We start from the raw sequence: 26433 nt of genomic DNA, 5'->3' as shown, positions 1-26433 counted from the left end.
AGTGTAAGAAAGAAAAGATTTCCCCCTACGTGGGTTCACAATACCCAAGTCTGTTTGTTACAGCTGCCGTTCATCAGGATTCAGACATATGTTTGACATGCATTGTGAAATCAGAAAATTTATTGATTTATCCATAATCTGTACTCTTACATGAGGAAGTTTTATGTCGTTTGATAATTGATCTCTCCCATAGAAATTTATGCCATTATAAAACAATGAATGGGTGGAACATTTTGGTGTAGCCAGTAACTGAGGTTTATAGGGAGTTAATCCTTTAAGGAAAAGGATAACAAATATAATGATTGTTGCAAAGTATAGTTAAAAATTGAAATTATAGTTAAAATAAATAAAACACCTAATAAAAAGTTGGTAAAGAACAAAATATATCCTATAATATAAGGATTATATAACCTGATAAGATATTTAAAATAGTCTAGTATTACTACTGTAGTACTTCTTTTCATTTTTGTCAAAGAGGAGTCCATTAAAATATTGTTTATTGATATCAGTTTTATTTATTTGCATTAGATTTGAATACTTGAGGCACAATAATAAGTTCTGTGTTTATAATTTACTGATCCACCTAGCAGTTGTCATACACTCAGAATGCTCAGAATACAGACCAGCAAGATGACTCAGTATGTAACAATGCTTGCTGCACAGCCTGATGACCTGTGTTTGATTCCAGAACTCACATGGTGGAAGGAGGGGACTAACTCCCACAAATTGTTCTTCGGCCTCCACACATGCAGTGTGACACACACACACACACACACACACAAACTACACACAAATTGATTATTCAATCAATGTAATAAAAGTCTTTAAAAAGAATATTCAAATTAAATTAATGTTGAACCAAATTTTATATAATTATATAGCTTGTAAGTATTTTATCCTTGACAGTAAAATTTGGGCCAACTGGTTATTATCTTTGTTCAATGTATATGTGATCCTCAGCAATAACTCCATCAGTCTATGACAAAATGGCAGAACACAAGCTTAGATACTTGAGAAAGCACCGCGTGCTGGTAGGTTTTGATTGTCAACTTTACTATCAAATCGAGGATCAGCTGGAAGAGACTTAGTGACAAATATCTATAAGGTTGAACTGTTGACATATCTGTGGGAAATTGTCTCATGTATATTGCTGTGGGAAGACTCAGCCTACAGTGGACAACATCATTCTCTAGGTTTGAATTCTGACCTATATAAAAGAGAAGAAACTAATATGAGAAGTTGGCATTATGCATTCATTCTCTCTTGGTATTCACTGTAGGTGTAGATAGATGCTTTAAATTCCTGCTTTGATTTCCCTATGGTGAGATTTGTAACCTAGAGTTATGAGCTAAACTAAACCCTTTCTTCCCTAAATTGTTTTTTTATTTCATTGCATTTTATCACAGCAAGAGAAATGAAAGCAGGATAGAAATCATCATACCTAACCACGCATAAATCTTTATCTTAGTTAGGGTTACTATTGCTGTGACGAAACACCAAGACCAAAACAACTTGGGGAGGAAAGTGTTTATTCAGCTTACATTTCCACATCACTGTTTATCATCAAAGGAAGTCAGGACATGAACGCAAGCAGGACAAGAACCTGAAGGCAGGATCTTATGCAGAGGTCATGGAGGAGTGCTTTTTACTGATTTGCTCCTCTTAGCTTGTTCATCCTGTTTTCTTAACCCAGGACTACCATCCTCTAGGATGATACCCCCTACAGTGGGCTGGACCCTCCCTCATCAATCACTAATTAAGAAAATGTCTTCCAGCAAGATCTTACAGAGGCATTTTCTCAACTGAAGTTCCCTCATTTCAGATAACTCTAGTTTGTGTAAAGTAGACACTAGCCTAGTTAGCTCAGTCTTCAAAACATCCACACCAACAGAATTGCTAGAAAGAAATGGCATATGTACATAAACAACATTGCATGTAGAACAGTTCATTCTTATTCCTCTTGTACTTGGGGATAATCAGAAGAGCTAATTATCTTCCCTGCAAGATCCCATTATATAGGCTCAGGTTATGGGCTTAACTTATAATTGAGCTGATATTGACAACTGTGGGTGTAGTCTAAGACTCATATATATTTTAATTGAATTATCAAACTCATGTTGTATTGTTCATGTGAGGAACTGAGTACAAATGTGTTGGTAATGTCAACAAATTTTGTTACTAAACTCATAATTTGTTCAGAAAATTTTAACACTGTGACATTTATCATAGCTAATACAAGTAGCAAAGATATGTAATAATTAGATATTTAAGTCTTAGAATCTTTGAAGAATTATAGATTTCTTATTTTTTATGTCACTGCCTGCTACTCCATTAATTGAAACTTGATTATTTGATATAGTAATATAATTAAGAGCAAACTATTTATGTTAATTAAACATAGATAAAACAAAATCATAAAATTTTAGATTCTAAAAATCTATAATAAATATAATGAGCCATGGTTGCTTTTTATTTATAGAATGAATTTTAGAATATTTTGGTTTTTTGACCTACATTTTTCTCTACTCCCCTCCCTGCCTCTCCGCTCTCCTTCAACCCTCCCCATGCTCCCAAAATACTCAGGAGATCTTGTCTTTTTCTACTTCCCAAGTAGATTAGATCTATGTATGCCTCTCAGGGTCCTCATTGTTGTCTAGGTTCTCTGGGATTGTGATTGCTGGGCTGGTTTTCTTTGCTTTATGTTTAAAAACCACTTATGAGTGAGTACGTGTGATAATTGTCTTTCTGGGTCTGGGCTGCCTCACACAAAATGATGTTTTCTAGCTCCATCCATTTTCCTGCAAAATTCAAAATGTCATTTTTTCTCTGTGTAGTACTCCATTATGTAAATGTACCACATTTTTCTTATCTATTCTTTGGTTGAGGGGCATTTAGGTTGTTTCCAGGTTCTCGCTATGACAAACAATGCTGCTATGAACATAGTTGAGCACATGTCCTTGTGACATGATTGAGCATTCTTTAGCTATATGCCCAAAAGTGGTATTGCTGTGTCTTGAGGAAGGTTGTTCCATAATTTTCTGAGAAATCACCACACTTACATCCATCCAAATGGGCTTTACCAGCTTGCATTTCCACCAGCAATGCAGAAGCGTTCCCTTTTCCCCACAACCTCTCCAACATTTATTTTTATTTTTAAGAGGTGTTTTTATATTATTCCCATACACTCCCTCTTATTAACTACCATATATGTTCTATTTTTAGTGTGTCAATAATGAATATTAGCTAATTTTAATTTCTAACCTAATGGATATGAGGGGAGTTTTTTAATATTTCATTTATGTTATAAGAAATTAAACATTTAAATATATGTGTATTGCAAAATCAATTGATAATTTCCAGTTAATTGCCAGTCCATTCAATTGGTTCACTTCCTTCTCGGGTTCTTTTGTCTTATTCATAAATCTCTTCAGCATACCAGAGATGCATGTCTATTTTATTTTCCTTTTTCCAAAATAATGGAATATTTCCAAGAAGAAGTCATGGTCTAAATACAAATTTGGCCCATGAACAAAAGAATATGATCTAAAAAATATGGATGGAAGATGATAATAATCAAATGGTTGTACCATGCTGTTGATCCATAATGTCAAATGGTACAAGAACTTCCGCTGTGACTGACAAACTAGCATCCTTGCTCTACACACTGGAATTTTTCAGATGCCCTTTCTTTTAACACTGGGAGAGTTCTATCAAAGTGGAGAAGAAATGTGCCAAAATGTTTTTACTAAGAAAGCATTTGAATCAAATGAAAAAGAACGAGTTATACTAAGAAAAGAAGTCTTGACAGCTTTATTCCATGATAAAACAAAAGTAATAATGGGCAAGCCTGGGCATCTAACAAAAGAAAAGGATGTCAGCTCTGGAAACCAACATCCTCCTGAGACAGATTCCAAGAACCAGATGGACAGGGAATAGTCCATTCCTGGTAATTGATGTCTTGAACACAGTAAGCCATCTAGTAGACATAAAAATGGGGTACTTATTCATTCCCAGCCTAACATTTTTCTATGAAGAAGCAGAATTTTTTGTTGCTAGAAATCATAGCATGCAACAAGCCCTCTCCTGTGTAGTATTTTCTGCTACCACAAGCTTCTAAACAGTAAAAAGTAAAATAAAAAATATTTCAAATAGGATATGTCCCAGAATTTTTAATTTTTCCTTCAAAATCAAATATTAGCAAGAATAGGTTTTTACAAAGTGGATTTTCCTCAAGAATGCAAAGAACTTGTAATTATTCTCGTTTTTAAATTAATTTTAGTAGGTTATAATTTCAAGAACCTGGGATTTCACATGGGTTTTTCAAATCACATCCACACAGATTTGTTTTACTGTTGGATGTTGATGACCTGAAGGTAGAATTTAATCATAGTGTAGAAACATACTAACAGGAGGGAGAAGCTGGAGCCCATCGGGATAAGTATTCTCATCACACAGGAGTGAGAACGGAGATGAGCAGAAAGAACAGAAGGAAGTGACTGTTTGTGGGGAAATACAAATAATTTGGTTTTAGGGTCTTTGTTTTTTAGTTTAGTTTCAAAGCCAAAGATTAGTCTACAAATCCACAGATGCTAAGAGAACAGAAGCCTCCTTTTAAGAACTACTCAGCTAAGTAAGCCAGATACAGAAAGACCAACATTGCATGTTTTCTCTCATTTGTGAATCCTACATTTTATGCAGGCACATAAAAGCATAAATCATCTATTACCACGTAGTAGAAGCTGAGCTGTCTAGAACACATGGGAGATACAGGATCGGAGAGAACAGACTAAAGAGGGATATGAGATGAACACGGACAAAATGTATTACATGCTTATATGAAAATGTCCTTATAAAGCTCAGCAGTGCATAGAAGGAACATATACATTGCAAATACTCAGATGAAGTGTTAATCTAATTTACATTTTTTAATTTTATTTATTATATACACAGTATTCTACCTGCATGCACACCTACATGACAAAAGAGGGCACCAAATCTCATTGTACATGGTTGTGAGTCACCATGTGGCTGCTGGGGATTGAACTCAGAACCACTGGAAGAGCAGACAGTGCTCTTAACCACTGAGCCATCTCTCCAGCCCAATCTAATTGATCTTTATCAATAAAAATCAGAAGTAAGATATCTGGGTAAAAACCTGAAAGATCACAGAAGCAAGGGAGCAGCCACCAGTGACTTCCTCCCTCTGCTGTTCCTGCATCTCAAAGGGCTGAGACCCTGTCTAAGCACCGCCTTACCACTTCCTGTCCCTTTCTCTACAGTCTTCCAAACCGCTAGAGTTAGTTAGCGGCTAGCTCCGCCCTCTGACCCCAAGCAAGCTTTATTTGTCAGAGCACAATCAAAATCTCACACAGCACTCAGATATTTAGTTTTCTTCACGTTTGAAAAAACAAAATACTTTTGAATGAGATGAACTGGATATTCATCCAATGGGGCCTGATCTTGTAATTAAAAGCAATGTTACTGATGGCTGGAGCAATGGCTCACTCAGTGGTAAGAGCACTTGCTCTTCCAAAGGGTTTGACTTTCACAAGGTAGTTTACAACTGTCTGCAACTTCAGTTCTGGGGACCTGATGCGCTTCTCTGGCTTTAGTGGGCACCAGGCACACGCTTGCTCAAACATACTTCCAGGAAAGCCTCTCTCACATATTTTTGTTATTATTAATGATTAAAAATGAAGAAATTGCAAAGTTTTGCTGCATGGAGGCTGTTCATTGGTCCCGGCCACCCAGCCATGAGATAATCACACAGAAACTGTATTATTTAAATAACTGCTTGGCCCATTAGCTTTATCTTCTTATTAGCTAACTATTCTTAGTTTAACCCATCTCCATCAATCTGTGTATCACCGCATGGCAGTGGCTTACTGGCAAAGTTTTGGCTTGTCTGACTCTTGCAACTGCTCCATGGCGACTCTCTCTCCATCTTTCTTTCCCCAGCATTCAGTCCAGCTTCCCCTGCCTCCCTAAATTCTGCCCTATCAACTAGGCCAAGGCAGTTTCTTTATTCATTAACCAATAAAATCAACATATAGACAGAAGGACCTCCCACACCAAAGTTTTTCCTAAATTTCAAACTTAAGATTTCAGATGAAAATAATAACTTGACATATTTCTTTATACTCAAATTCACATTCTCAAAACCACCTAAATTCAGCCCTGTCTCCCAATACTTGTATGTTATATATACACAGATCTTATTTTATGGAATAAATAAATTTTTACAAACAAATGTGTCTTGTTTATTTAATATGCTTTGTTTCAATGCATGAGTAAAACATACACATTCCAGAAATCCTAACTGCATATAACAAGAACAACAACATAACAGGAAACATTTTCAAAATCATAGGTTTCATGTTTTTAAAAAAAAGTGAAGTTAAATGTAGCATAGTCTTTTTAAATTATTACATGTTTTAAATTCAGAAGGTAATATATTTTCTGATTATGACTCAAAGAACAAGATTTTGTCCTTCAGCAGTGTAATTATGGTCACTTCTAATGCATAGACTATGGAACCAATACCAAACAAGTAACTGGGCCAAAATACTGAACTTCTTCAATTTCACAGCATCTCCAAACTGTTAGCTTTTCTGAGACTCCTCAAGTCATCCCGTGAATCCGTACAGGTTATCCACATAAAACTCTGTTACTTATAGTGCAATAGTGTTTCCTTTAAAATATTTTTGTTTGCATAATAAAACTAATGGAAATAAACTTCATAATCAAGAAAAATTCTAAATATTAGGTGAAACACTTTCAGTCCGTAATAGAAAAAAATTTGACATCCCCTCAAAAAATTTTACCTTGGCTGATATTGAGAAAGTTCTAAGGGAGCCTAAATGGAGGAAATGCCTTGAATCGTTGTGTATCAATAAAATATTCACAAATGTCTACGAAAATTAAAGCTAAATATTCAGGGTACTTTTAGCTTAGTTTATTTAAAAGATGAAGAGACATTTAAAGTTCCAAGATGCCATAAAAACATTATATTTAGCATCCAAAATTAACTTAATTGTGTGCATCTAACTATGAAGCAATTTTTCCCTATCCATTTTATGGAATATACAGGAGGGCATCATTTTAAAATCACTCACTCAGTCCTTTTAAGATATTTTTAAAAAACAGGGAAATGTAGTGTGAACACATTTTCTGTCATGCAATGTATGCAAAACATTTTAAAAAGGGTTTCAAGGGCAGAGGTATTAACTAGTATATTTTTTACTACAAATCACAGAACTGATAGATTGCTAACGGTTTCATCCAAGAAAAATTTGGTGTTTGAATTTATAAAATATGAACATGTTTTTTTTACTGGGCCTCAGGTAATATTTTCATCACTGATAGAAGTCAGGGAAGGTAAATATGAAAATGAAATATTGTTTGAAAACATGGGCATAAATATGCAATTTTGAGAAATCACCCATATTTCTGTCAAACTAAATGCAATAGCCAATGTTGGTATTGCCTGCAGATAGAGAATAAATCTAGAAGGTTTTGCTGAACAGATGTTTCTTTTGAAGATTTAAATAAAATGTCTGAGTACCTCTTTTTGGCTCTTAAAAATAATGAATGGTGATCAATTAGATTAAGCTTCATTTGAATTTAGAGGGATAGTAAAATAGAGAATTTAACCTGCTTTCCAATCGATATAGCAAACATGACTGTGTACTGGTCTCTAAGAGACAAAGAGGAGGAGCGTATTTTATTTTTACCAGAAGAGCATTTGCATCTTAAGAATCACTGATTTCATGGGAGACGTGGGGACCTGAAAGAGACCAGGAACACGTTAAATAGGAAGAAAAGCAGGATGGGCCCCTGACTCTGATCACCCACCAGGGAAGGGTCCTTCCAATTTCCCTTCTGATGTAACAGCTCGTGTTTCTGCTTATGTTGCCCTGTCTCTGTACCTACTATGTAAAAATTACCACCATTAGGTACGTTGTTATTAATTGATGTTAATAACTATAGTTAATTCATTGTCGATAATATCAATTTTCAGAATAAGTTAATGCTAGATGTTTTAGTTAATGCTTATGAGTGGTATGCACTGTCAAACTAGAACAGTTTTATTTTATTTATCTTAAATTAATATAGAAATTCCTTTCACTTTCCACATATAAATCTATCCAGCTAAGACTGGGAAGCCAGTTGTACATAAATCCTGGCTTGTTATCACTCAGGAAAGACTCCTGTGTTTTCTAAAGGAAACAGTATGATATATCTTGTTGAAATTATATGAATTCTACAAGACCTTCTATTCTAGCAATGTTATCAATAGTCTATCTCTCCATTCATCCATTTATCCGTCCATCCATCCATCCATTCATTCAATAGCCTTTCATAAACATCTTCAAAAAGAGAGTAATTCAGACTGGAACCGAGGCCTTTGCAAGGAAGATTGGCCATTCTTTGGCAATTTCCATTTTTTTCAAATTTGCAAAGAATCTGAACTCTTTATTCAGGATCATGTTATGATTTCACATTTTTTTCTTTCCCAAAGTCAAAGCCACAATGTCTTCTTGCTAGTTTAATAATTGTGTGATTCAACTTCTTATTTTCAGCAAGTTTTTGAGAATTTTATAATTTATTTAATGGTGATGAAGTAATTTAAACAAATACATTAGAGAAATTAAAATGGTTTTGTATTAAGTTTCAATCTTCAAAATATTATCTTTCCCTTTTCCCTTTTCATTTGTAAGGTTTTTCTTCCGATTAGCAAAGTCTATCCTTAGGGGTTTGATAAAGTAACTTTGATGTAGCATTAGTATTGCATCCAACATTGTCCTTCACACATCTATGGGAAGTTTGCATGACTAGTGGGTGTACTCTTGGTTAAGAATTTAAATACAAACAACCTGTGTGATTTTATAGGCATCCTAATGAAAGCTGTGTTTATTACACTTTCTTCAGGATCCTTCTTGCTACCTTTGTGTTTGTTGGATTAGAGAGAACAGAGACCTCAGTGGTCCCCCCATTTCTGTAGCTCAGGGCTGGCAATGAGAGGTACTATCCTGCAATAAGCTAGCATCCTTGAGTTTTACAAGAGAATGGAGCATTTGAGGTGATAGAACTTTGCAAGCTGTAAGATGCAGACACCATCTGTCACAGAGAAAACACATTAGCAAAAGCCACCTGTTCTTACATTGTCTTGCCCTTGCCCCAAAATTTCATGTTTGCTCTCATGTTTGCTTACTGTTTCTGAGTCCCAAAGCTATCTAGTGACTAATGGAACTTTCTTTGGCACACTCCATATATTAATATCTTGTCTTCTGTTGGGTTTGTGACTTTATTTCATTTACATTATGTGGGAATGTATTTCTTTACTAATTTTCTGTCAGTTTCCTTAAAGATCAATCAATCATGTGAGGAAATTTTTAATTCTATTTTCAACAATAATTTATTATGGACACATTTAATTGTTAACACTAGTCAAAAATAGGAAAAAAACAGTCAAATATCGTTGGTTTCAAGTAGTGTAGTTCTCTGGAAACTCCTTAACGGGTTCTGCATCTCCCAGGAGAATCTAAATCCAGGAAAATTTGCAATAAAAGTTAATCAGAAATTCTTCCTTTAATTAAAAGTGTGGTGACTGTGGAGGGACAAGCCAGGAGGGTCTCTGGAGAAAGAATGTGCAAAGCAAAGAAAACATGTAGTGCCAAGGCTCTGATTTAGAAAGCATGTTGGATACTCTGCTGTAGTACAAATGAAGCAAGGAAGGAAAAGCAGAACATGACTGCAGAAAGGCAGGAAGGGACCCATCAAGGAGAGCCTGGCCTTGTTCTTTAGATAAGCTGAGATGGCGCAGGAGCTGTTCCCAGTGGAGAGGAGAAAACACTGCTCAGAATCCATCGGCGTGCCAGACAAAAAGCACTCTCAACAAAAATGATAACTGAAGCCACCAAGCAGAAGATGCCATCAGTATCCTACTGTGAGAGAAATAATGGCGGTTCAGACCTCAGGGTGAGGGAGAAGCCTCAGGAAGAACTGTGAATGGTTGTACCTGCTCCTTGTGAGAGATTTACTGATAGATAATATGGTGTGTGTGTGTGTGTGTGTGTGTGTGTGTGTGTGTGTGTGTGTGAAGAGAAGAATTACCCCAAGTGTTTGTCCTGAATGCTTTGAATGTTTAAGTTACTGGTTGTTCCCTGAAAAACATGAGGAAAAAATGTTAATTAAAGCAGCATATTTATATTGAAAATTATTATCATGATTTTTCTCATTTACTTTTTAACTTTTTCATTAAAATATAATTACATCAGTCCCCCACTCCTTCCTATAAACCCTTTCTTTCAAACTCGTGACCATTATTTCTTTGTCATTTCATATATATATATATATAATATATATAAATATGATATGCTCAGTATATATCAAGTTATTTGTATGTATAAGATTTCAAGGCTTATTTTTAAAACTCAGCATTGAATAATGAAAGGGACACATATTTTAATCTTTGAAAGTTATTTACACTTTATCAAAAATACAGAGCCTACAACAGCATAGAAAAGGATATTTCCTACAAGTTTAAAGTGTTTAAATTTGCCAAAGCTTCAATTCCAAATTCCACTTAAACTGAGTGGTCAGCTGAAGTGGCCAATAAATGTTGTGATCAGCTGTAGTTAACTCCTGAAGGCCTCACTCCATCTCTGTGATCATTTCTGTGAGCTCAAAATATTTGCAGTGGGTTTTTGAAATCTTCCTGTTCCAGTAATAAAAAAAAAATCTCTCAAATTTCCTGTCCTAGAATAACAAGCTGCAGGCTTGAGGGTCCTTCTGAATATGTGAATTCCTGTGTCTTTGTTTTATTTTGATACTTTTGAACATTTGTGTAAAAGCAGCTGTGTGTGTGTGTGTGTGTGTGTGTGTGTGTGAATTCCTGTTTGTCTGCTGATGTATTATTTTCACTACTTTATTTATGTTAACATTTTTTCAATAAGAAATAACACTTTTTGGGCAAGGTTTGTAAGCCTTGAAATGAGACTAACTATAACTTATTGAAAAAAATAACGTATCACTTCATGTCCTGAATCTTGCCATTAGTTAAGAAACCAAAATGTATCCATAAAAACTAATGATCGATCCCATGTTTAAAGTGTCTCTTTTTTTTAATATTGCAAGAAATCTTAAATGGGTCTTTATAGACATTAAGTTGTAAATATTACATTGTTATTTTAGATCTATGGTGGAAATTCATCTTTGGGTTAAGGTTTATGTGGAATATGATATCTGTGCTTTCTGTGGTTAGGCTTGCCTGTAACTTACAGCAAGTTAATGGAGTGGTTTTTGTAGAAACAGGAGCTATGTTGTGGAAAGTCATTGTGCCTTTTGCCTTGCTGTCTTTCCCAGAACTATTTATTCAGACCCTTGTATTTATAGGAGCTTTGAAAAAAACAGTTTACTAGTTTTTATACTCCTTTGAAAATAACAAAACAATATACGTCTCTTCCCCCAACTGACATTTCTATGAGGATCAAACACTGGAGAGACCGAGTCAAGACCATAACCTACTTTGTCTATCAGTCTATCCAGTAGTCTGGATCCACTGACCTGGACAGTATAGATGCCTGAGCTCAGCCCCACAAACTCAACATGTGTGACAGTGGACCCCCAGAAACTCGTGTGACAGTACACCGTTCTCTGGAACACTTTCCAGGTCTCTGTGGTGTTGCTCTTTCCAGCTGCTGGGTTAGAGAAAGTCATTTCTGTATATGAGTCTAAATTGTTCACTTCAGGAAGACGTTTGTCTTAAGGCTACCTCTATATAGGAAATGCCAAAAATATATAATACCATCCTGAGCAGTCATATGCCAAGGAATAAGGGATAAACAAGTCATGGGGGAATGTACAAGCAAATGTCTGTCAGAGCTTTACGTTTTTAAGATATGAAAACGTAAGTTAAAATGTGTTCCAAAAATAGCATTTTATTATAATCACAGCCAACTTTACCTTTGTAAAGTATTTTTTTTATTTAATATTCCACTTCTCAAGTAACTGTACTTGTACCACAGAACATGATACAATAATTAGAATTCTTGTTCCTGCTGCCGAATTCCCAGAAGTTCTATCCAAAAACTAAACAATAATTAGTTTTGAACTTTATGTTGTTTTGACTTGTCTGACAGATTAATGAAAGAAAAATCTTGCTGTTTTTAGGTTTTAAATCATGAGAGTTGATGAAAATTCAGAGGATAACTGAAATTTGTTCAACTGCCTTGTTAGAAATCTGACGAACACAGAAAGAGTAGGGGGCAGATAAATGTTCCCTCAGCACAAACGGTAAATAACTGATCCAAATGCACCACGAAGAGGAATTTCCCCTCCCTCCTTTTGCCTTCCATTGGCCTGGTCTGACTACTTTTGAAAGCAGAATTTTGCTTTCCCAAAATGTACCAGACAGGAATTTGTTCAAATTCCTCAAAACCAAGCCAGGAAAAGTTCAGAAGTTTCAGGCATGCATGGCAGAGTGAGAGGGGCATGTCTGTGGAGGCAAGCATGAATCATTGCAACACAGCTGTGGGATTGTTCTCCTGGGACAATTTAAGGGTATGGCTCAGTTTTATTAAGCCACAGTATCCTCATTTTAAAATAAGAGACTGGTGAGAACAAACTTCTGGGGTACCAAAGCATAGAAAACACCTGCATTTTATAGCATGGTTCTTCCCTTGACATCCTTCAGAAAGTATTAGGGAGCTAAGATTCACTGCCAGGAACTGTCCTGGTTGATCCTATTGAATGGAACCCAGACTATTGGTCTTCTATCCTGAGGTATAGGTTGGTTAATTGTTTTCCATGATACATTCATGAACCTCTGTAATGACTCAAGACAAAAACAGAGGCAGTTCTCTGGCTATGAAGTCCAAGCAAGGAGAACCCTAAACAAACTGCTCCTCATATGTCAAATATCTTTTGAAAGAGCTCGCCCACAATATGCACAGAAAAGATAGGTTATTCCTGTGTCACTTTAAACCTTACTAATTTGTGCTGCTGGGTATTTGACACGTGTCCATACAGCAGGAGCAAACACACCCAAGGTTAAGAGAATTGGGAGATGCACCTGTCAGAGTAGGAACTTATTTGTATTTGCCACATATCCATTAGTATGAAGAAGGCAGGAAATGACCAAACAATATGTTTGCACAATCATTTGGCTCTATTTCCTTAGAAAGAGATGAAAGCTGAAGTGATCTCCTTGCTAATTTCATTGAACGAATTTGTTATGCTGGCTCATTAGAACCACACTGTCAGTATACCAGAAATTAATATTAGCTTTCTTACCCTTTAAACCGCAGCAAAAAAAATCTTGTATTTTTAAACAGTGGTTGTTGCAACTCAAGCAACTGATTTAAAACTGATTGATAAGGCACACACACAGAACTTGTGACTATCCTACAATGATTGGTGAAGAGTAATAATCAGATGTACCTGACGGATAACTAAATAAATAAAAGATGATTTACAGCCTTCAGTAAAGTCTTCATGGATCAGACACATTTCTCTATGTTGAACTTAACTAGCACTTCCAAGAGTAATGTTTGTGGTATTCTGTTGTCCTCCTGAGAAATAATAACGAGTTCATGTCATCTCATTATCTGTTCTGCAAAATCCTGACGGCTGTTTGGAATCCCCAGTCCAAACACCAGATAAGAAGGTGACTTTGTTGGCCAGGATATCTCAGGTGTGGTACAAAAATCTTGCTCACATGCCTAATGACAGCATAGAAAGACACTTCATTCTAAGAAGAGGTAAGACAACAGTTGTCCAGAGTTCTTTGGCTCGGATTTATTTGTTAAGATATAATATGATAGGCCCTTGAACCAAATTCTGTGAATGGGTTTTCACTCTTTTTTATTCCTTTTATATATCACCAATTATATATATATATGTGTGTGTGTGTGTGTGTGTGTGTGTGTGTGTGTGTGTGTGTGTGTGGTGTTGCTAAATAGTTTGTTTTAAAAAAATCTAGGAAAAACACAAATAGATATTGAGGTACACAGAGTAAAAGTTATTAGCAGAGAGAAACAACAAATGGCTTTCTGGAGCTTCTAACGCTGCATCTTGGGGTCAGCCAGCACAATCTTATCACAGTTCAGCCTCGATCTACTGGGGCCTTTTTCAATTCCTATGTTGTTGCTATTCTCAGCATTGTGGCCATGCTGACTAGACTAAGTGTCAGCAAAGGACCATACCTTTACACACTGTTTCTTAAAGCTCTCAGTTTAATCAAAGGTGTTCAAATATCCAGTCCTAATTTTGGGGTTGCCATGAAATTCTTACATGGTAGCTATCAAGTTCTGGCTTCTTTGTCTAGGTTTCTTTTAACTGGTTCCTAATAAACATTTCAAAAAATGGTGGCAAAGCTAAAGTTCTACAGGTAATTGTGCTGCTTGTCCTTTGATAAAACATGGATGTTTCTAATTAATAGTGGTTTAATAGTGAATTAATGCTATGGTGGTAGCAAGCAAGTATCATGATTGCCCTGGAGAATCTAAGAGACCTCCAACACCAGCATGGTGGCCTGGTTGATCCTACATCATATGGATATAAAATCATGGACATGTACAATGTTAGAGAAGGGAACAGAACATGAGTTGTGGCAAGTGTGGGTTCATTAAGCTAAAAAGTAGAAAATAAATCCCAAGAAGCCCTTTTGATCTGAAACCATTGCTCCTCAAAGGCAAATAGAGGGGTGCCTAGAATGTACTACTCTGTACCCCAAGGAACTTCTTCGTCTACCTGGAAAGTTCCCAGTCACTGAAGGCAGGAAGTATTTGCATTGGCATGTAGCTTTGACATACCTGGAATGGTTTTAGTTTAATACCCAAACGTCCCTGCCAATGTCAGCATCCAGCCATGTCAACAGTTCTTTTCCATGTGTGAATAAAACTACTAAAGACCTCACGTCCTTCTGGGGGGATTTTCTTCTCATCATGGGGACGTTTAGTCAGCTTCTAAGTCAAAAGAAATATTTTCCAACCAATAAATTGCACTGCCTATAAGATTTTTAACTTAGAAAATATAAGTAAACATACACATTCATTTTTTCTATATACTCTGATTTTACTGCAAAATTTTAGTGCTGCAGACTGAGAGGTTTCAGGTTACTTATTTATTTCAGCAGTGAGACATAGTTGTGCCACCTTCACAAAACTAAGTGAGAGAAATATTAGATTTATAAGTATATTTTATAAGTTTGTGTGTGTGTTCCAGAGCCTTCATACATGTACCTCATGAGTGCAAGTACCCATGAAGGCCAGAGGAGGCCTCATGTTGGTCTGCTAGAACTGGATTAAAGGCAGTTGTGAGCCCCCATGTAGGTGCTTGGAATCAATTCCAGGTCCTCTGGAGGAGCAGCAAGTGCTCCTAACTACTGAGTCTTATCTTTATCGCCTCTAAATACACTTTTAAGTACCCATGATGAACTAAAACCTTTTGTGTTTGTTTCACATTCAAGAGTAATAAATAAAAATGTATCTTGTTTTGCTTCAGCTTGCTTTGTTGTTTTGAGGGTCATGTGACAATTTTCATGCCGAGTGCATAGTACTTGGTAGTTGAGTATGCAGAACAGTTGTGTTCATGATAATTACCATTATGAGGTTATATCAGTCTATTATAGGTTACATCACAGGGAAAGTACTTGAGTTAATTATGTGCAGGATACACGTTAGTGAAATTAAACATGATTTCAAGAAGGTTCATGAAGGTTTTCCTGGTTAGGATAAATTGTTCATTAGAAGAAATTCAAAAGGTGACATCATTCCAAATAATCTCATTTTAGCTGATATTTTCTGCAATTTAGGATGGCCCTTCTTACCAATACGCTATATTAATGTCCTCATTTTCTGAAAGTGAATACATTCAGAATTAGGTGAAAAGCTTTATTGTTTTTAGTAAAGATATCCACCTTAAAAATATATGTCTTGCCCTCCAGGCATGATAGTACATGTCTGCAATCTGAGCACTCAGGCAAGAGAATCAGGAGTTTGGAGCAAGTCTGGCCTGTATGAGACACTGTCTCAAAAAGAACAAAAATAAACAAAAGAGGACAGACACAGTTCTCTTTTACAATGGTCTCACAAAAGAAGTTGCCATCACCAGGGAACCTATTAATCTGAGTATGTATTGTAAATTCATGTGAAGAAGTAAATGTTGAAGTCTGAGAGATGTTGACCAAGCCTAAAATCCCCAGAACCTCAGTAAATGCTGTACATGGCCGTGTGTGTCTATGATCCCAGTAGTAGGAAGTAGGCAGAGACAGGTGGACTTCGGAGATCCCTGGCCTGAAGCATGATTATTAAAAGCTCAGAGAGAGAACTTGGGGTTCAACCTGAGCACCAGGAAAGCAAAGCAGCCAGCCTCTGGCTCTTACCTTGACCTCAGTCTCAAAATGGCAATCCTGCCTCCAGAAATCTCAGAATGAGACTGTGTCTGCTGAGAGCTATTTCCTTCCGTTTTATAATACTCTCTAGTTCTGACATTAAAAGTGTGCACCACTGGGATTAAAGGCATGCATCGCCCAGTTTCTATGGCAACTAGGGTGGCCACTAAGATTAAAGGTGTGAGTTACCACTGCCTGGCTATAAGGCTGATCAATGTGGCTATTTTACTTTTCCAGTTCCCAGGCAACATATATATATATATATATATATATATATATATATATATATATATATATATATATATTAAAATAAAATTGAGCCAGGTGATTGTTGCACATGCATGTAATCCCAGCACTTGGGAGGCAGAGGCAGGTGGATCTCTGTGATTTTGAGGCAAGTCTGGTCTACAAGAGCAGACATCACACACAGGCAGATGACTAGAAGGTAGGACGTAGAAAGGTCACCAAATTAAAAAGCATAAATTCAAGTTTATATTTTTTTCACCAAGTGACCTTGAGTTACAGGTTATAATGAGGTTAAAGCTGAATTAGGGAAGCAGCCACTTTGCTATATGTCTGTATGTGACAGACACCTTTCATGCTTCCAGGAATGTGGGTTCAGAGTTAGTCTGTTCTGTGTTTGTCCATGAAAATATCATGCATCATACTAAGTCAAAGACAAAACCAGCATTATTATAATTCAGATGTATAAATATTTATGCCATGTATTTTATTCTCCACCAATGTTGGCAATCGAATCGAAGACCTTGTGCATACTACACTAGCATTCTCTTACTGAATTACATCTTGAACAAGATATGTGTACGGTTATTAAATTGTAAGGGTGTTGCAAACTGCAATATTATACAGTAATTGCTCAGCCATCTTTCCATGAATGACTTACCAGAACCAAGGGATCTGGTAAAGGCTAAACCAAAAGGCTAAGCATTTTGGCGTTATTACTTTATGAATAAAGTGGCTGCCCTTTGCTGTAGAGTTCTCACTGTAGCTGACCTCCCTTTCTGTCTAATGAAAACAGTTTCCCACTGGCCAGGCCTTGTTTCTCTCTCCTAGGTAAGCGCAGAGATTTGCCTTCCTATTATTATTTTTATCAGTAGGCATTTGGTCAGAGTTTAGGGCCCAGGCATAGAGCATCCCATCTAAGATATTCACAGATCTCCAAGGACTTAGATTACTTTCTGCCCAGGCTGCTGCTCTGGTTTTATTCCACAACACCCATGATCAGAACGGCTGATAACATCATAACCCAGAACTGATCATTTAGAGGCCTGGATCTCTTCTTCGCTTAGAGCAGTGAGTCAAACTCCAGACCTGGTCCATAGAGGTTGCGTAGTTATCTCACAGCCTCTAGGCATACTGTGAGAAAAGAAATGGCATGCTGATTTAAAATACAATCCATGCCCTATTCAAAATTTTACTGAAAATAAAACTCCTTAGCTTTTTACTAGCGACCTAAAAATGAAGTGTAGTACACTAACCTTCCCCTCTAGAATTTCCTGATGAATCAATCCCTTTCTTAACTAACTTCCTCCATAAAGGAGTTCACCAGACATGTTGTATGTACTAGCCACTCACATGAATGTGTGTGTGTGTGTGTGTGTGTGTGAAAACTCTTATCTGATTTTCTATGGGGCTAAAAGAATTCCGGTCCTGGAATCTGCTAGGACTGGGGAAATGCTGGATTTAAGGGTATATATGACTGGGAACACTGGGAGTGAGTAGAACTAAGGACAAGGAAGAATGACATAGAATTTAGGAACAGTGTTGAACTAAGAACAATGTAGAACAAGGAGATAAATAATGGGTAGAACAATGAGAAATGGTGGGCTGAAGAGAGAAGAATAAAGAAACATGGACAGATGGTTCCTGTGTGAGTAGATTTCTTCCTACCCCTCAGATCTTTATTCCCCACCCCGACTTAGCTATCTGTGGCATCTTTAATTGAACCCTGGAAGGGAGTCTTAAAGGTGAAAAACTTAAAGGCTTCCTAAACAAGAGCTGGGCTGGTGAGGTAGTGGGTATCAGCCAACAAGCCTGACATCCTGAGTTTAATACCAAAACAAAAGTGGTAGTGGAAGAAAAATATAACTTCTGCAAGTTCTGCTCTGATCTCTATTTGTGTACTGTGGCATGTACTCTCCCTCTCTCACACACATACACAATTAAATAAAATATAATGATAATAATAATTAATTGCAAGAGTTTAAAAATAATTTTTCCTTATGTTTTTTAACTTTATTTTATGTGCATTGGTGTGTAGGTGTCAGATCTTCTGGAACTGGAATTACAGACAGTTGTAAATTGCCATATGGGCACTGGGAGTTGAACCCGGGTCCTTGGGAAGAGCAGCCAGTGCTCTTAACCACTGAGCCATCTCTCCAGCCCTCCTAGTGTTTTACTTTTTAAACAAATGATGATGTAATTAGATATTTTGGATTATAATTTGGAGAATGGGGTGTTGCGGGAATCTAGTGGGTGATAGATCAAAGGCGGCACACGTCACTGAATACACAATACCTAGGACAATGCCTAGATAGACCTGCTCAAGGAGTATTATCCTTCCAAAGGCAGCCAAACAAAATGAGCCACGGCCTTACTTCACAGGTGTTATTTCCCATAGACACCTCATAGAATTAGATCTAAGTGCAAGCTTACAGTCCATCTTTCCTTCTATGTGGCTTTGGTAAACTCTCCTTCAAACTATTCAACAGAGTGTTTTGTTTTCTTTGTGTATTGGTTCTGTAGTTTAATGGAAACCTTACTCTGTGGAACCATTCTGAGATTTAACAATAGATATTATTTGGAGAACGAGATAGTTTTTACTTATACATGTAAATGTATCAAAGGGAATGAAAGCCAGACCAAGCCTGACTTGTCCTGTCTTGAACAGGACAAAAATGTGCAAACATTCGGTGCCTCACTTGTACTCTCTTGTCTGATCATATTTAAAGATTTATTTAATACTTCCATCTGCAGCTGAGAAAATAAGAAGGTACTTGAAGTCCAGGACAGATTATTTATGCTTCTGCTTTTTGTCCCTGGGTTTCAAACGGTTTGTGGAGGGGCTGATCCATGTGCAGCTGGAAGGGAATGTGTAATGGTTATTTCTCATTTTCATCTAAGGAATTTGCTCAAATCACAAATTCCAAGGTTCAAAATAAATCAATTTATCCATAAAAATATTAAGAGAAGGAGGAACAGACAGAACAAACACAAACAAAAGGTTTAGAAATATTTAAGAGGTAGGAAGATGGTTCAATTGGTAAGACCACTTTCTATCAAAGCAAGAGGACTGAGTTCAAATCCTCAGCACCCATGTATAAGCCAGGTGTGGTCTAACATGCCTATGATTTCAGTGTTGAGGAGTAGAAACCGGTTAATCCCCCGAGTTCCTTTGACAGCCAACCTATACAAAGTGGTAAGAATCCAGTTAACAAGCACATGTCTCAAAGAACCAGACAACATGATGATAGCTGAAGAAAACAGGCTTCTTCATCTAGCTTCTGTTTAAGTACACAGTGGTGCACACATATACTACCAAAACACACAACACACAGACACACAGACACACACACACACACACACACACACACACACACACACACCTACTAACCCTAGAAAGGGAACCCATGACAGACCAAATGATTAAAACAAACTCGAATTTGATGAACCAATGTTTTTTTGTTGAGGTTATTAACAAGAGCCAAGAGTGTGAATGAGGAGTTACTTGCAGGAGCACAGATGACTCAAAATCAGATGCATCATCAAAAACCCACTGTAGCACAGGGAGAGTCACACACTTAGAACTCTCTACACAATCCGAAGGTGTCTTGACTGGTTCAACTTGTGTGAGGACTCTCTTCTGGACAGCAGGAATGGTCAGAGCTCCCTTCCCCAGAAGCTGTTTACTTCTCTATAGCTGTGTAGAGGCCTTGTAGAAGCTTCCATAGTCTGCTTTCCCAGGTTTACCTCCTGAGTCTCCAGAGCCTCCTACCATTTCCTGGAGGGATTATTTCAATGCAGAGGAACCTACTATACAATACATATACATACACAAGTGTGCATTCACACACACACACACATACACACACACAAATGAATACGTAGTATATAAAAATAAATAATTTAGACAGGAAAGCAATGTACACAGTCCTAAAACTAATCAAAATGGAAAGTAATATACCCATATTCTGGCTATAAAAAACATGCTTTACTAAATCCTAATGCAGACACACCCTATTGACAGTACCAAGGTCAGTATTTACTGTCTACATGTAGATTTGGGTTCTTTTATGATGAATGCAATGCACAGGTGGAAGAAATCAAAAAAGCATGAATGGAATTGAAGACAATGAGTCAAACGTGATTACTGTAATAACTTAATTTGATTCTGGAGGATTTGAAGTACCAGAGTGTTTTTGGAACATGCTTTATTATTTTCCACAATAGAATGCATTATATTTCCAGGTGCTATTATGGAATTGTTATTCATTTAGCAAAAATGTGGCTGTTTTAGCAAGAAATTATACTTTCATAATGAAATTGACTAAAAAATACAATGAAGCATTATCTAAAGAAAATACTTTCCAAGTATCAATGTTTTCCCATATTTTCTCTTATTGTGGAGCATGGGCTTTGAAGATTATGTATGTATACACATATTTTAAATTGTATTTAAAGATTAAGAATACAATCACTACAAGATCATTTCATTTGCTTCCAAATTATCTGTGAAATAATCACATTAAGCAAGAAGGGATTTTTGTTTCAAAAAGCAAATATTTGAGAAGTGTTTTTATATCTCTTAAGATCTACATGATCAAGGGGCTGGGGAGATAGCTCAGTCAATGAAGTGCATAAGAAAAACAAAAAAACCTGAGTTTGCTCCCCAGCATCCATGCAAAAAATCAGACGTTCCGGGAAGTAGAGACAAGCTGATCTCTTGGGCTTACCGACCAACCAGCCTAGCCTAATGTGGAGGAGGGAATTCCAGTGAGTGGCTGCCTCAAAAAACAAACAAGCAAAAGCACATACACACATACACACACACACACACACACACACACACACACACAGAGGATGTTGGATACTAGGAAATAGCCCTCAAGTTTGACCTCTGCCCTACATGTGCACACATATATGTGCAAGCACAAATACATAGCTACATATACATAGACACATGTACACACACATAAATACATATATACACAGTCACAGACGATATGATCATTGTTTAATCTATTGTTATTTCCTCAGTACTTAATGCCCAGGACAAAAACAAATGAGTTTTAAGATCAGAGTGGTCATGGTAATGAACTGACAGAATTTTTGTCTCTTTGGGAGTTCTGGCGACTGTCTCTTTATGTTCCTTGGGTCAAAGTGGCTGAGTCCCCTGCATTGCAGAACAGGAGACTGATGAGAAGCCAGAGGGAAGCAGCATGGGACAGACAGACAGCAGACAGAGCACAGAGCTCCCAGTAAATAGCCATGGCCTCTTTGCCCAGGGCCAGCACTAGCCATGGAAAATGAATCCATGCATTTCTCTTGTATCTTCTTTAAATCCTAGTCAGACCTTTGAAGATCTTTCAAGAAGTGCCTTTCTTTCTGTGCGTTTTGCAAAACCAGAAGAAGGTTAAGGAGGAGTGTTGCACTTTCTTGCCTTCGACCCCTCAACCTTCTCTGCCATTCTCAAATCCATCTGACTGGTGTAGTTTGCACAGGACTGGGAGACTTTCTTTAAGCAGTCACCTCTGTCCTGCTGTCTTTTTGTAATATTTTCAGTTTTCTATTTTATCATCAACACACCTCATTTTTGAACTGCTCTGTGGGTTATTATTGGCTCCAGCTTTTCACTTTGCTGGATGAGGAAAAGTGGAGAGAAAGCCTCAAGATTACATATTGCACGAACTATTTTGCCCTTAATTCCAAATGGAATCTTCCCTGTAGATGTAGTACAGACAGGCTTGAGCAAGGAGATCAGGGGATTAATTTTATGTTGACAATCCCAATTTTAACAGAAAATGCACCATTGGTGATGCTGTTAAACTTTAATAGTGGTTCATAATGGATTTCTGCAGCCACTTTTCTGTTTTCCTTCAATAACTAGAAGGAAATAATGGGACATAAGTTGTTTATATTAAAATTGTCCTTCTTTGTGTTAAGTGTACACAGATAAAAGTGCTGCGTGTGTTCAGAACATTCACTGGCTGGGCAGTTACTGTGTTCTTTCGGGCATTTTGTTCTTTGTCCATGTTGCTCAGGCCTCAACCTTGCTTTTGTGTGTGTGTGTGTACATTTACGACAGCCATCTTGTACAACCTTTTGTGTGTGTGTGTGTACATTTATGAAAGTCATCTTGTACAACCTTTTGTGTGTGTGTGTACATTTACGACAGCCATCTTGTACAACCTTGTGTGTGTGTGTGTGTACATTTACAACAGCCATATTGTACAAGCTCTTTGATATATTATAGCATCATCATCCATAAAGAAATAGATTTTGTTCAAATAAACATAACAATGGAGAAAATTTCTTGTTATAGTCTAATCTCAAGCAAGAAAAAAAAAGTGCTTGAAATTTTAAAAAAAAAAAGTTTTAGGTGTGTGTGACCTGAAAAATGAGTTCAATTCTGTTCCTATCACTGTTCCAGCTCAAGAAATTTGGTAACTAGCAACCTTCAGTTTTCTTCTCTTCAAAAGGTGGTTAATAGTTGGTAATATTTGCCCTTGTCACCTCTTGCCCATATTCCTACATAAAAAGACAGAGATTCCCTTAGCTAAACATGTTTTATAAAACAAACTCTTATGGTAATAATTTACCAAAGTAAAAATGGAAGCTTGTGTACTTCATTTTCTTAATTGTCTGTGGAATCTGGAAACTCAGTCTCATAGAAGTCTAGAACAAAATAGCCTGGAAGGAAGTTGGGTAATAATAGATTTGTGCAGCCCAGTAGAAGCACCTTCTTATGTCCAATGGCATACTGATAACTCTGGCTGCAAACGTGTGTGTGTGTGTGTGTGTGTGTGTGTGTGTGTGTGTGTTGATGACAATTATGCATACCACAATATGCATGTGGAGATCAAAGGACAATGTTTGGGAGGCAGTTTTCTCCTTCCACCTTGTTTTGAAACAGGCATTGTCTTGTTTCTGTTACTGAACTATGTATTCCAGGCTAGCTGGTCCTCGAACTTCTGGGTGGTTCTCCATCTCTACCTTACCACCTCACAGTAAGGGTTCTGGTATTGCAGGTGCCTACCAGTGTATCAGATTTTTCAACGTTGGTTCCAGGGATGGCACTCAGATGGTTAATTTTTCTGTCTCAAATAGCTAAAAGAAAGTTGGTCTGAATGCCAGGTACCTTCACTTTATCATTATGTTACTTAAATATGTGTATTAAAGTGTTGTACCATACCCCATAACTATGCAAGTCAATTAAATATATGTTGAACATAAATCTTAAAAGCTGCATTTAAAAAGAGAGGCAATACATAAAGCCAGTTGCATTTTGCAGAAAATATTCTATATAAAGTGATTTTGTAGTGAAAATTTACCACATAGGACTCTGCTTTCCTTTCAGACCTCTATTTCTCACTGTCTTCATTTTCAGTGACTTTCCATCATAAATCCCTGTGTGCAATGGAAATACATACATCAGCTCTGAATGCTTCCGTGTTCCTTTAAGGCTCCCCTTCTTCCTGCAAACACACCAGATTCTTCCAAGCCTTCTTAGTTTTGGTCATTCAGACACATAGATATCATAATTGCATTGTTTCTCATGATTATAATGTTAATTGGTCAATATTGGTTTTATTCCATAATAATTTAAGTCCTTTATGCTGATTGAACTTACTGAAGTCATATATCTATCAGTTTTATGAACAAGACACATCAGATTTTACAAACAACTTTAAGTACATAGCAAATTTTATGTTTATTATGAAGTATTATTGAACTGGATGTTTCTATTCTATATTGATGATGGTGGTGCCTGAAATGTCTTGAGAACTCATCATTTATCATTGTCAAGGCCGTACAGAAATTGCCAGTGAAAACTCACAACAGCAGGAGGCTGTACACAAAAGGTTACTGAGTTGAAAGGAATGGTGTTCTAGAAACTTATTCCAGTGAGACTGGGTTAATTTCAGTTCTCCAAACTATCATAATTAATCCTTGAATAAGTCTTTTAATATCAATATGCTCTAGTCTCTGTAAAGATCTCTTTGTGTTGTCAAGACTAAAATATGTCTTTTCCTGTTCAGTATCTCAGGTTCTCTTAAACTACAGTGTTCTATAGCTAGCCATGTATTTTAAATTTCATTGTCATTACCAGGAGTGTGTTCAATGAGATGCTAGTTCCTAACACTGCAAAGCAGTAGAGGATAATTTACAGCCCCACACCTAAGCATGATGAGTCCTGACATGAGTTCTACCAAGTTAATTCCCAGAACCTGAAGTAGTTAAGTTCCCCAGTGAGAAAATGACTCCAATTACAACCGAATTCTCAGGTTTGCATCATGCTGGTTAAAGGTGGGGCAGGTATTTCGAGCACCCTCACAGTATTGCCAAGCCCCAAGTGTGGAGTTTCCATGCCACACAATCTTGCAGTATTCTTCTACTCTACAAGGTTTCAATGTTTATTTCATTTCACCATGCCAAATGCCTTAAACATCTAAAGACACAATAGGAAGCTGTTCTGTTGTTGATGATACTGAAATTACCCTGCCTTGAAGTCAGACACAACTTTACCCAAACCCTAAGAACTGCAAAATGCCACGCATAATTTTAATCCCTTTTAGAGGAGCTTCTGTTATGGAGACAATGGTGTGGATAACTACTGATTGTCTGAGACATGTTTTCTCGTTTCAAAAGCCCATGGTGATGCCGTCTGCTGTTCTGTCTTGACAGGCACGAGTATATTCACAGTCTATGAGGCTTCGTCTCAGGAAGGCTGGGTGTTCCTCATGTACAGAGCAATCGACAGTTTCCCTCGCTGGCGTTCCTACTTCTATTTCATCACTCTGATTTTCTTCCTTGCCTGGCTTGTTAAGGTACTGGAAAAAAATGTGCTCACAGTGTATCTATTTTATCATGTTCGGCGAGCGTCTTATTTTATTTGATTTAATTGATCACTAGGTTTCTCCGTCTTCAATGTTTGCTAAATGTGGTTTGCGTTTCCTTTCAGAATGTGTTTATTGCCGTCATCATTGAGACTTTTGCCGAAATCAGGGTACAATTTCAGCAAATGTGGGGAACTCGGAGCAGCACAACTTCCACTGCAACCACACAGGTATCTTTCTGGCGAGATGATTGCCATTCATTCAGCCTCAGGCACCACATCCTCATAGCAGGGAAGTCCTGGGAAACGCTCCTGGAATGGGATGCTACAACATGGCACAGTGGGAGAGCGGTGTGGAAATACAAATGAAGAGGTCCAAAGCCAGAACAGTCATCCCAGACTTTTGCTGTGGTGTGGTGAAGGTCATGTTTAAAAAGCCATGGGTGACTTCAACACAAAACTAAAATTGCCATGTTTATTATGGACCTTTGATTTGATTCCAAGACCACAAGTCCACAAAGGCTTACCGAGTAAATACAACAAGTAGAAGTTTTCATTATTTTTTTTGACCTTTATTAGTATAACCGCAAGCCTATACAGTGGTCCTTATATGGAGGATTAGAAGTGTTGGTGTTGTAAATGTGTTTAATTCAGAACAAACCAATAAGGGTAGAAGAAACTATAAAGAGGATTCCTCAATTCCCATTGCACAACTGTGGCTCTTGAGAAGTCATCGGTATTCAGTATGGTTTCCTTTGCCCAAAAAGCTAGAGATAGCATGAAATATCACAAAAGCAGCAGAGCATTCAACTATGTTTGAGGCATTCTGATATCCTGTTATTTACTTATTTATTTTTGTTTTCACATTTTGTTTTTTAGATACAGAAAGGGCAAGCTTGCATATATTCTAGAATGAATAGAAAGAGAGAAAAAGAAAAACCCAGAATTATTAATGAAACAT

At 37.0% G+C, this 26433-nt stretch overlaps 1 protein-coding gene across 4 annotated transcripts in view; it reads left to right on the top strand.

The window, feature by feature from the left end:
* The window catches only part of Nalcn (sodium leak channel, non-selective), a 281079-nt gene that overhangs the window by 65870 nt on the left and 188776 nt on the right, over positions 1 to 26433 (top strand). For all 4 annotated transcript variants that reach the window (XM_085698170.2, XM_048422068.3, XM_087912334.1 and 1 more), the window contains exons 8-9: positions 25322 to 25464; positions 25599 to 25703. In XM_085698170.2, coding sequence (XP_085554296.1) covers positions 25322 to 25464; positions 25599 to 25703 — 248 coding nt within the window. The remainder of the gene's footprint in view (positions 1 to 25321; positions 25465 to 25598; positions 25704 to 26433) is intronic.

This window comes from Myodes glareolus, chromosome 12, assembly GCF_982192425.1.
Source record: "Myodes glareolus chromosome 12, mMyoGla1.1, whole genome shotgun sequence".
Classification (NCBI taxonomy): domain Eukaryota; kingdom Metazoa; phylum Chordata; class Mammalia; order Rodentia; family Cricetidae; genus Myodes; species Myodes glareolus.
This window is presented reverse-complemented; position numbering and strand designations above follow the sequence as displayed.